Source organism: Cygnus atratus, chromosome 15, assembly GCF_013377495.2.
Source record: "Cygnus atratus isolate AKBS03 ecotype Queensland, Australia chromosome 15, CAtr_DNAZoo_HiC_assembly, whole genome shotgun sequence".
Lineage (NCBI taxonomy): Eukaryota > Metazoa > Chordata > Aves > Anseriformes > Anatidae > Cygnus > Cygnus atratus.
The window spans coordinates 9,247,039-9,259,904 of NC_066376.1; the positions used below are offsets into that span (position 1 = coordinate 9,247,039).

At 41.8% G+C, this 12,866-nt stretch overlaps 1 protein-coding gene across 4 annotated transcripts in view; it reads right to left on the reverse strand.

Annotated features, from left to right (window-relative positions):
- Nucleotides 1–12,866, reverse strand: part of XYLT1 (xylosyltransferase 1) — a 185,402-nt gene that overhangs the window by 28,481 nt on the left and 144,055 nt on the right. For all 4 annotated transcript variants that reach the window (XM_035548728.2, XM_035548730.2, XM_035548729.2 and 1 more), the window contains exon 5: nucleotides 9,773–9,853. In XM_035548728.2, the coding sequence (XP_035404621.1) occupies nucleotides 9,773–9,853 (81 nt within the window). The remainder of the gene's footprint in view (nucleotides 1–9,772; nucleotides 9,854–12,866) is intronic.

Genomic DNA, 12,866 nt, shown 5'->3' on the forward strand with positions numbered 1-12,866 from the left:
GCACACAGAGTTGAACTGCATACCCAAGTGGAAAAGGTGGATGAGGCTTTCTTTTTTCTCCAGACTCTCTTCTTGGATGATCAATGTTACTAGCTGCTCTGGCAATAGCAATTTTCGCACTCAGGGAAGCAAGAACTTACTCTAAGCATACTGGATATTACCTGAGAAAAAGCAAAAGGTGCTATCTGTATGCTGCGTAAGCCTTGTCAAGAAATCAAAACCCCTCAAACACGACAAACAGTTCATAAAGATTCTTGACTAGCCATCCAACAATGCTTACAACAGCCATCTCTGAGAAGAAAGGTAAGCAGATGGGAGGTTAAAAGCACGACCCTACTGATTTGTTTCTAGTCTAATGCTGTATGTCATTAGTTTCTTGTTATGCTCAATATAATACTGAAACTACTTTTTATGAAGGCATGCCAAGCTTCAGAAAGAGCAATGAAATGCAAAGATGGTGATCTTCCCCTTATCTCTCTCCTTCTTAGGTTTTGTAGGACACCTAGTAGGTAACTCCTGAATTAATGTTTAAAAAAACCACACAATAGTTTTAGCAATAGCATGTCATTAATCTCAGTCAACGTAGACAACTTCTGATGCATTCTGAAATCCTGAATTTCAGGTAATACTGGCATACCTCTGACAACTGCAATTATACTTGCCAGGGCAATGACATATAATTGTATCAACATATGGTTAGCCAAATGCAATGGAGATTGCCATCAGATGAAGACACTTGACCTTTCTCCTGATCTAAGACAAACAACAGGAGGAAAGTAATGATGATATGAAAAGAGAGTCAACCAGGAGAAACTAAAATGAAAATAAAATCAGGGTTAAGAAAAAGCATTTCATTTTACATTAGACCACAGAATGCTCCATCTAAGACATATTATTCTTTTAATTTTAACTCTGCATCAAAAGCCTCTAACTGTGAGGAGGTTGCATTTGCACTTTCAAGTAACCAGCAAGCAGAGCATAACATCAGTGCATCTTGCCAGCTGAGTTCACCAGCCAGGCAGCTACGGTTCTGGGCGGTGCTGTTTTTGCCCTAATGGTCTCAGGGTTTACAAGGTTCCAGATAAATATTTTTATAGTTTGTTTAAAAAAAAAAAAAAAAAAAAAAGCACTTTTTGCAGCCCATGGTCTGTTACCCTGAGTATAGCTTGTTAACTGTCCAGGCAGCTCACGATGGCAATGTATCTTAAGAAACTCCTCTTATTTTGTTGTCTATTTAAATATTTATAAATGCATTTCAGATGAGACTCTAGGATTGTAACACATGGTGCGTTTGTAAGGCATTTAACACATGCTCCTATAACACGAATATAAACGCACAGCTCAGCTCTTGCAGTATGTTTCACTGCTAATAAATACTGCTGCAGTTACCTACTATCAGCAAAGATATCACAATCAACTATCGCCCTTTTGAAGAGTTTTCTCCAAGTGATACTGTGTGCCACAGCGATGCTGAGACCCCCACTACTGGATGCTCACACTGTAAGATCTTAAGAGTCCTGCTGCTTTTTATTTTCCAAAGTCTATGAATGAATAAAACTTTCTTAAGCACCAGAAGCAATCAGGGTGCAACACCTTCCTTATCCGCAAAGGTTTTGGTCTAGAAAGAATACATTATTAAGTCAAAAAGGTTCTTCCTGTATGTTTCCTGTTTCTGGCCTCTTGCCTAGAAAACTTCTTGCCAAGGTTTTGCTGTTCACCAGGTGTACCTACTGAGACCTCATCATCATTACTCTCTGCGCTAGAATAAGAACTGTGAACAAAAGCCACCAATACATCAGCAAAACAATTCATCACAGGTCTAAAGTCAATGTCAAAGCAAGGAAGGACCTGCAGTGCTTGGAGCTCCACTCATACCACGACAATGTTCTCGTTCATGCCTGTGGACAAACTCTGCACGTTGCTTTGACTGTATCTACTCCTCTTTCAACTCGCTTTAGACAAACATTTGAAGACGTCAGCTATATTTGGTGGGAAAAGTCAAGTAAATATTTCTATGGCTATACGTTCATGAGTGACTGCTTGCTGTCAGTGTTTGCACAGCCTCCTTGGAAACTCTTACTGGAGCCAATCTGTCAGGGGGCATAAAACAGTAACTTGCAATTGAGGTGACCAGGTAGAAAGCACAGAACAGTAATTTGACAGTCCTGGGGGCAACGCTTGCAACAAACAATTTGTGAGCAATCTCTAGTCTACAATATATCTCCATAAACCAATCACTGAATATTTCTTTGTAATAAACAAGTTCATAAAATCCAAATCTGCACAAAGCAGTCTCATTCCCTGCCCAGAGATCCTGGTCTCCATGGCAGACATGAAGAAATTCCAGCCAACTGAGACACAACCCTGAGTTCACCCCATTTCCATGAGTAACTCTGTTCCACAAAGGGTTACACAGTACTTCAGAAATCTGAAATAATTAACAGCTGGGTATTTAAGCAGTGTCCACACAGTGCCAGAGAAGCATCTGCTTTCCTGAAAATGTGATCTGGCAATATGTTTCACTTTTTTTCTTGTGCTCAACGCCTCCAGGGCTAACCCCCCACCTCCCAAAATGGAGTTGAACCTCAAAAAGGGGAATAACGTTAAAAAGCAATAGTACCTACTTTGTCAAGATTAGGAATAATTCCTCCTGATACAACGGGCAATTGGGTGTGCAGGAAGTACATAATTCAGAATGCCAGCCGTTTGAAAAGGGTAGGAAAAAACTCTTGGTATAGAAAAAATAGATGGAAGAAAAGAGCAGGGGAAATAAAACACATAACCCACTTTCCAATGTGCTTAAATTGCGGCATCCTGAATACGAATGTTATGAGGTGAAAAGCAGAATTACTTCTTATCTTTCTTTAATTCTCTCACTCTGAAGAAAATATTATGAACACATACTACCCTAACAATCCCTTAAGCTTTAATGCCACTACACAAACATACATAAACAAAATTATAAAGACTGGATTCGCTTTAGTAAAACAGGGCTTATTTCACATGCATAAGCCAAACCCGTAAGTAAACACACAAACTGAAATGCTGTTGGTAGTTTTGACCACAGTGCTAAATGCTCAGAAGTTGACTAGGAACATAAGGGAAATATTGCTTTTTTAATACCATCAGTGTTGGTCATTTGTCTCTCTGCGCCCTAAAACACGAGCACTGCACTGTGTGGAGCAGCACCAGCGCTGACTTTGGGAGGACCAGGGTCCAGTTCAGAGCAGAGAACAGGGGTGACACAGCCAAGGAAAAGAAGGCAGTGCTACGAGATGCAGTTAGTGACGTTACTCCCTGCCATTTCTTTGGGAACGTAGGAGTTGGGCTGCAAGAAATTATGAGATGAAACAGCTCTATCGGAAGGATTTTCTGACAATCCGCATTACCACTGTGGTTTCCAATATATGTTTAAGCAGTTTTAAACTCAGTGTGCAAGTAAATCATCTGTGTTCAGACAACAGGCCTGATACCACAAATGCTGGACAATATGAGATTTCGATTTTATACAGTGCAGCAAAAATAGTACAGTATTTTGAAGTGCTCTTTCAAGCTTCAAGTCTACCTTGAAATATTTTGTTACATGTGGTCCTTCTCAAGCAAGGGCATCTTTATGGAAACCAAACATATATCATGTTTAGGGCATTCTACAAGAGGTGCTGCTGAAAGGTGATGGATACACATTTTATCTGGACATTATTCCATATCTGTAAGGACATAATTGGATTTTTCAAGCTTTATAATAGATGCCTCATACTCTACGTAAATGGTTTCTGTTTCTTTCATATGCAATTTCCTCAGCCTATCCAGTTAATGCTTCAATCACATCACATCTCCACATGACATTTAGAAGACACTCCTCACGATATTGTCTTCTCGTCTACCCTTTCCTAAGAGTTAACTTGCACTGGTTTTGAAAATCCAAATTTCCATCTGCTGGAAAACTCTCCTTCAGAGAAAGTCTTTAAAAACCTTAATGCTTTTTAACGTTTTAATGTTGAGGGTCAGGGAGCAAGCTCTTCAAGTGTTCCAAAAATAAAATCTACGACTGTTTTTAGTGTAGGAAATTTGCAGAGATTATTTTTGCAGTAATAACTCCCATAGGCATTGCCTTGTTTTGACAACAGTCTCATAAGTCCCCTGTGAGTACATTGCTCAAGAGGGACCTTCAAAGAGTTGCCTCTGCATTTTCACCACTCCTCACTCCAGTATCTTTTAAGAAACATGGGAACAGGTTTTACAAGGACAAAAATGTAATGGCTTACTCTCATGATCTGAGAGCTCACAACTCAGGTTTGTGTTTTTTTTTAAATATAAAAATAAGCAAAACAGGGAGAAAACTGCAAATAATAGCATGCAGAGATACAGCATAAATTCACCACAGACAGACTGAATGATACAAAAGCTGACATTTTGCCATCTGTTTGTCTCCAATAAATGTCTTCCCCAGATGATTTCTTTTCCCCTCACCTCCTCTTCTTCCCAACACCCACACAACTGAGCAGTCCCCACCTGGGAACACTGCTGGGATGGAGCAGCTGAGCTTGAAGTCATCTTGTCCATGAGATGCTGCTGCTGGAGCAGCTATGGCACACATTGCTGCTACTACATGATTAAAGAACAAAAAGGAAATGGGGATTCGAACTGTCCAAGTGATGGGGGCAAGTAAGTATGAGTTGCTTCTATATGGATTTTCAAGCTTCCAAATCAGGCTATTAATCTCTGTTTACCCGTGGGTAGAACAGGGCCATCAATATCTGGCAAACTTAAAAGGATGCTCCCTGCTATAATTATTTTATAAAACGTTTCAGGATCTTGGAGGAAAGGACAAAAACGTTATTACTTACATGACTGAAAATGAATTGTGAAGCTGAATGATCTTAGACAGCAATCAGATTTCTGATTACTTTATTAGTACCTCAATTTTCATATCCTTCCCACCCCACTATGTAAGGTATTGCTACTTCAAACCTTCTCACTTATTGCACCTTCCTGAATTGGTGGATGGTCTTTCTTGCATACTCTATCAAGACTAATAAATTCAACCAGAACAATCAATTTTCCCCCCATGTCAAGACATATGGCTGCTTTTACTGCATCTTCCTACCATCTTTAACCTATTTTTGTTTTCCTTTGCACTGGCTGCTTAGCATTGTTTCCAAAAACAGAGCAGGAAAAAAAAAGTCCTACAAGGAGGCAAATTGTCAAGCTGAAGCAGTAAAGGCTTTATGGCACTCCTAACACTTTCCATAAAGCAAGAGGGAACACATGAAAGCTAGCTGTAACGTCTAAAATTTTTATGTGCGGTCTTTTTGCATAGAAGATGCATGTTGCTATTTCAGTCACTACAGTTCACACGCAACTGTTGGGTTGAACTACTTACAAGCAAAAATAGATCTTTCTAGTCAGTGCACTTCAGAATACTTAAGTGTTAGGAAAAAAAATAACAAAAAAAGCATGGGAGAGCAAAATTTAGGTCAAATGAACCACCAAATACTTTGCACGAGCAGGAAGGTAAGCTCTGCTGGGAGCTAAGTGGTTAAAATATTCTGACAGTAAGGATAACAAATCAAATTTTTCCTAGTGTTTGGGTACTTACAGGGTGATTCATCAACACAGCAATGCACAATAGCATTTACTGTGGGACACATTTCCTAACTGACCACCAGACCACGATTAACCCTGTGTACAGTAGGCCAATGAACAGCGTGTGCCAGAATAGAATACAGGCATGTCCAAAAGGGTGGTGAAACGAACAGGCATAGCAGAACCAGAATGAAAGAGGTGGAGATTTGGGGAACGTGGTCTGGCCCTTCAGGAGTTACGGTCTCTAACCTCTGAGAACTGGGCTGGGCTCATGATGCTCCTTACTAAAAGCTGAACAGTTCAGCTCAGCAACTCCAAAAATATCTGGAAACCAGCAGCCAAAAAGAAGACAACACAACTAGGAAGAACAGCATTAATGAGGAGATCAAAGAACACAAGAAAAGAACCCAGATTCGAACCAAACGTTTAATGGCCTTTCCTTCAGCTGTTTGTATTCTGCCTCTGAACTCCAGATTCTACTACGATTTAACAGCATCCAACCTTTGCAGCATGCTTACACTGCTCCTAAATGACTACTGTGGCAAGTTTTTTTTCTTTCTTTTTTTTTTTTTTAATTTCCTGCCTGTCATCAAAGATGTCACATTTGACTGTCTTTATATTTTATAATGCATCAGCCAGGTGCTGTTCCTGCCAAAAAAATAACAAATCTTCCAGGTGTTCCAAATTGGTACAGCTTACAGAACTACTTGGTTGTTCTTTGCCTTTAATAGCCTAGGACACTGAAAAGAGGAGAAAGTATAAGTGTTGCCCACTAAGTGCTACGCAACGAGTCCAGCCATTGTATGCAATTTCACTTCATACATCTAGCTCTCTAAGGAAATAATGCTTCTCCAGCTGAGTTATGGAGCCAGTTCCACATCTGTTCCCTTTTTTGACGCCACTAAACGAAAATCAGAGCGATGCACTTTTTAATGACTTTGGCATAACTAAAAGAAAACTTCACTCTATAAAAGGAAGCCTGCTTTCTCTCCTTATTTGGCAGTAAAGCATGTACTGATTGTGAACATGGCTTGAATACAAAGTACATTGTAATTGAACTGTATGAGCATTTCAGTTTTAAGCTGGCACTTCTAATCTTTCTTTCTTCTTTGTGTGATCCAAAGACTATGATGACTTAAAATTCAGAGAATATACTGTGGTTTACAAGGCAGACTTAGTTGAAAAGCTTATTTTTTAGGAGCCATATTCACAAACAACTTAAAATAGAAAGATGCAGGGGATATACGTAATTTTCAGTGAATTTTAGATGCTGAGGTCCTGCGTTATTAGTTTACCATGTTGTGAGAAAAACACCTCAGAGCAATAAAATTATCATTGTACATGGGGTGTCAGCCCGTCTAGTCTAGTGTCCTCTCCCTTATCATGGCTTCAGTGACAGCCCTCTTAAAGAAAAAGCCCTGCTCAAGTCTGTTTAGAGATGGGATGCCTCTGGAGAAAGTTCTGTCCTGTTGCCCAATAAGTGGAGATTGGCTTGTGTCTCAAATCCTTTCCTAAAGTGGTCTCTTCTTCTTTTGTTTTTTGTTGCCAAACCTTGAGACTGTTAGACTGCTGCTTCTAGCTCTTGCTAAGCTCCTGTTCATACCATTCACCCCAGCAGATACTTGTTTTCCACAGGGTTGTGACAAGGCAAAGGAAATGGTAAAACTTAAAAAGTAACTGGACAAACTGAGGCAAAACCAAAAAGCAACAACAAAGTAACAACCCACAACCTTGACTCTTAAATGATAAAGTCACCAAGCTTGGCAGTGGGAATTCCCCAGCCAGAGACCCCAGGAGGCTGGGGGAACACTGCAGGGAAGCACCACCACCTGCCCCTTCCCTTCTGCTCCCCTGCAGGCCCTGCTGTAGGCAGCGGCCCATGGGGGGACAGCCGTTGGGCTCAGCCCACCTGTCCACTCTTACACCAGGTATTTGAGTTCAAGGGTTTTAATAACTTCTACCTACAGGGCTAAACCTCACTGGCACGACCACTGCTTTCACACCTTGGATATAAAATGGAAATCATTTGGCAATTGTTTGTCAAATGGGCAGGGCAGACAGTGTGTTTCCACAAGCCAGAGTTACTGGAGCACCAAAACACAACGATCAGGCTGCACATCTTCACATTAAATGCAATTTCCCTCTCAACATGTAGATGAAGAGCTGGAAATTCACCCGCTACACAGAGGTCTAACTACTTTGTGATCAGCTTTTGACACCCACGGAGTTAACTTTTACCAAATGGCAATATTACTCAGAGGCCTCTGCAGCTGCTGGCTCGAGCACTGTCTGTGCAGATACTGGGGCATGCAGGAGGAGGGGAGCTAGCGTATCACCCCAGCATGTCACCCCAGAGTATCAACCCAGCGTATCACCCCCCAAAAACTCTGGAGAGCTGCCAAGGGGCGACATGAAAGGACCCATTCAGCCAGGGGCCAAGAGCAGGAGCGCTTATGGGATTCACGGAGTACACAGGCAGAGGAGGCAAAACTTGCCTGGCATCCCATGTGATGCTCTCTGATGCACAGAGAACTTCTGTTAGAAATCCGGGAGAAAAAATAAAACTTGATGTGTTGTAATAGGCTAGAAGGTATTTAACTGTTTATGGAGTAAAAGAGAACCACTGAACTAATAAATGTGTGGTTATTACTCTGAGCAGAGGACAAGTGGCACATTAGCTCATTTTATTATTAAATTAATACCAGATTAGTGTGTTTAATTGACCTAGATTGTTCTAACCTAGCTGAGGTTGGCATGTTCCAACCAGCTTGTTGCAGGCACGTCATAATTCATTAGTTATTTTCCTTAGCCAGCTCAGGGAATTGGAGAAGAATTGGGTGCACCACAGGAGCAGGAAGGCGTAAGGGACCGACTGCTTGTCCCCAGCCGTTCCTCCTTCCTTTTTTACTCAGCTCCGCTGTCGATCACTGCTGCCAGCCAGAGCTAAGCCTGCCAATCACTCCGACACTCTGCATTTCCCAGGCCGGGGACTCTCCTGGGAAAACTGTTGACTCTGATTTAAATATTATTCCTCACAGTGCTATTTTCACTACCTGCTACAGAATTTCGGCATGCACAAGATGAATGCTCATGAGGACTTCATTTAAACCAGAACATGACAGAATTGATAAATCCAGTGACAAGAGCAAGAGCCATCAATAGGAGAGACCTGTACACTATTCTACCTAGCCGTGGCACTGAACATGCGACTTGATGTCTCACATTCTCTCTGTACATTATCTGAACCCAGCCTTACAGCATGCTTGACATTTTACAGAATAAAGAGATAACCTGGTGACCCAGGTGGAATAAAACAATATTTTTTGGCACAAAGCTACTGGGACTCAGCATATGGAGTCACTGGAACTGATGCAGGATAGGTGTTACGGTACACAGCTATCAATAAAGAGGAAAAGAGGAGCACCACAATCAAATGAGAAAGGTTTTCCAGCTGCAGAGGTTGTTTAAAGCTTCAGAAATGTCATGTTTGGTCACTGCTGCTCCCTGTAAGCACAGAGCTATAGGCATTACCATTGAGCGGGAAAGGGCACATCCCACAGCTCACAGAGACGCTCTGCTTGCACAAGCCTTTGCTGCAGACCCCCTTTTTTTTGGAAATTTTACTACAGCCGATAAACCATCTCTGTGAGAGTGGTCAGCAAGGTGCTGTGCAGACCTGGAACAGCTATTTTTGTCTAATTACTCCTCCTCTGTGTGTTCCCAGCCCCATGAAATGATAGGGTTTCTGGAGCTTCCAAATGGCTCTAGATGCTTGCTTGGGCATAGCTTGTAATACTATCAATTTCTGAGAAACGAGTCAGAAAGCTATCATTTTCACATGTAAAAACTGTTTAGCACAGAAGCAGTGGAGATGAGAACAAAGAAAAATCTCATGTGCGCACCTCCTCCCCAAGTACAGCTCCTGAAACTGCCATCTGTGACAGACCCTGAGCAGGGATCAAGCCCAGTCTGCCTCCCATCTCCCTCTCCACAAAAGCATCTTTGCAAACTGACTGTCAGGAGGAGCCACTTCTTACCAACAACTGTTCTCAGAAGCAGGTCTGCTTCTCTTTGCTGGACTAGGGATTTCTTAACTCAGATGACACTGAAGAGCAGTTGCTATGCAAAAACTCCCAGTGATGCGGGAGGAAAAAAAACCAAATAGCAGAGGACCAGGCCAGCTTACCTTGCATTGTCCCTGCCGTGTGACTTCAAGAAGTTCATATCACGGTATCTAGACAGGAATGCTACCAGCTGGTCATTTGTCCTGTGAGGGAAAGAACAAAAGATGTACAAATTACACAGTGAAAAGTACTATCTTTAGAGTAATTTATGCACTTCTTATTCTCATTTGGAGACCATCTGCGGAAGGATGCAGTTGCTGAAACACTTCCATCCTGCTGCTGAACTCCACTGTCTCCCCGTACCCAGAAACATGTGCTTGGAAAGAAGTATGGCTTTATTATGTCTTACAGAAATTCATATAAAATCTTGGCAGATGTTTTCAGCATTGTAACGGAGTATGTACTAAGTAATACTGTTCAGCACTTTTAAAGTAGGAAAAACCAGCTGCGAGATGACTGGCCTGACAGTCCTGTTTTACATACTTTGCTAGATCTTTCCTAGGGAATTTGGTTAAGTATCTAATGGCATTTTGGTTGTTTTAGTCCTTGTAACAGAGAAGAAGCCAGGGTTGAACTGCATAAAGCAAGAGAATCTAGATGTGAAAATCCCAATAAAATTAATAGGAACAAAGGAATTTAGAAGGTTAATTCCAATTAATATGACTGGCAACTTGACACCGGTATTTTCAGAATTTCAGCCAACATGTCCAAGAACGTATTTACGCTTGGCAGCTTTTGTTGTCTGTTAATTCTTTAAGAATGCAGCAAAACTGTTCGCTATTTCTCTAGGTCAGCATATTTAGGAAAAAAAGAATAAATCATATTAAAAAGATCTTTATTTCCTGAGTTACATTCAAAAACACAATGTTACAGATACAACAGCATTTAAGCGATGGTCTGTAATGGACTTGATGGCAAGAAAACTAAGATAAGCCAGCTGTCAACAGTACTGTACCTTGAAAACATTTTATTAGTGTAAGACACAGAAAATCACGTTAAACAAGATTTCTGTACAAAATGCATTTAACTTCTGAGGTCTGGCTGCAACAACTGGGAAATGGTATCAGACTGGTAACCTCTCTCCACTTCTCAAAACCCAAATTCTTCTGTCACCACAGGCAGCATGTCATTATTGAACTGATGAGTAAAAAGCAAGTTAACCATTGATTTTAGCTGGACCAAACGGAATGTCTGTCCATCAGTCGGCCTGTGTGACCAGGCTGCAGGAGCCTGAGACCCTCCTTCTATGCTCACTCATCTGAGCTTTAATACCTCCCAGGGTCAGGCTCTGCATCTCAATTTGGAAACCTCAGAAAACTGCTTTCTGTATAGTAAGCTGCGCAGATTTTCACATTTGCTGCTCCAGTGACTCTCCATCTTACTGGGATGAATAGGCATTTAGTGAATTTACTTAGCAATGCTTCCACATGAAATGGTTTCAATGGCTGACATCTTCGGGTGAGTTTCTAGGCAAAAGCTGGCACATAAAGATGATCTTCAGAAATATAACAAAGTTTGGAAGTGCTTGAGCTTCAATTTTCTTACAGGACAAAAATCAAATCAACCGAAGTAACACCACTCAATAAAACATCATTTATAGATTGCTCACCTACCTACAGTGTGCTGCTGAGCAGTGCTCTACCAAATATACTTGGACTCAGGGCTGCTAAGCAAGCTTTTTAATCATTCTCACTTTTTAGATACCTCTTATAAATGCCCACCTGGGTTTTAGCTCTCAAAATAATTCATAATTGACATCTTTCCACTCCCTGAAAACAATGGTGGCATCACGCTTCTAACTTTTAATAAAATATTTTTTAGAAAATAACTTTATACAGAGTTTTACTCTTTGTCATTTAAGTATGCTTCTTTTTGTGTGGTGACAACATGGAAATAAAACATCACATTTCCATTTGGTAAAACATTCTAGCTATTTGACATTCAGATTTATGCGGTCAACCAATTCTGTGCTCAGCATGGGAGCACAGTGAATTTCTATTAAGCTCTCATTCAAAACACTTCTTCTGGCCCTGACACCACGAGGATGCTGCGCACTACTTCCAAATTATTCCACCGCACCATATTAAAAAGAAAATCAAAGGTATTCAACACGCCACAGATGCTAATGCAGCTGCTAAAATCCTCCTCACCACCTTGGAAACTTTGCCTTCAGGGGTATATTTCCTAAATGCCCCTGGCACAGGCTGCTACCACACTTCGTCATGCACGGTGGCAGCGCCGTCACAGTGCTGCTGGCACTCGTTACTGACAATGCCTCTGGCACGCGTTGAGCACTACTAAAGGCGTGGGCCTATTTTTAATCTAAGTGAGGCAACGGAAAGCCGAGATTTCCAGCCGAAGACATCACTGGGAGCAACATCAACTCCACGATGCCAAATTAAATTCTGCTGGAGCTCCACAGATTTCAGGGATAATTCACTGAGCGTAAACCTGGCACAAAAGCCTTTACTAACCATCACAGCGCAACAGAAAGTAACAAGGACAGCACATTCCTAATATTTCCTTCCTAAGGAGGAAATCAGAAAGTCATGGGGATGAGGGAGAGCAGTTCATGCTAATATGCACACTAATATACATATTACATTTCTATCAGTTTCCCTAGTGTGTAGCAGCATGAATACAGATGTAGGAAGAAGTCTTTCTGGAGCCAGTGCGTGAGGCTGGAGGTGATGAACGCATTCGCACTGCTCCCGCTTTTATTTCCTTCTGTCACTAAGCAAATTCGGAGGGCGAGGCACCCGGGAGAAGAATTACTCAGCTGAGTACCTGTGCAGTTAGCAGGGAGGGAATGTGAGAGTAGGAAGGGGAGAGGAAACGTGCTGGTTTTCAGACGTGCAGCACGTGGAGTAAAAGGGGAAAGCAAACCTCCCAGGAATCCCAACCGTGGAGAGAGACTGCGCGTAGTGGGGGTGTCTGTGAGAGGAAGAAAAGCAAAGACTGAAAAGGAAACAAGGTATTTTTGACTTCACTGATGAAGAAGAGCAAGTTGTGCAGCTGGGATGGTGGGATCCATCTCCACTGGACCTTCACCAAGGTCCCTCTGCTCCTCTTCTGTGGGGTAGGGCTCAGGGGATGGACGGCCTCAGACAAAGCAGCCTCAGGGCTTCCCGCGATCTGGCCCTGGCACTGCCTGAC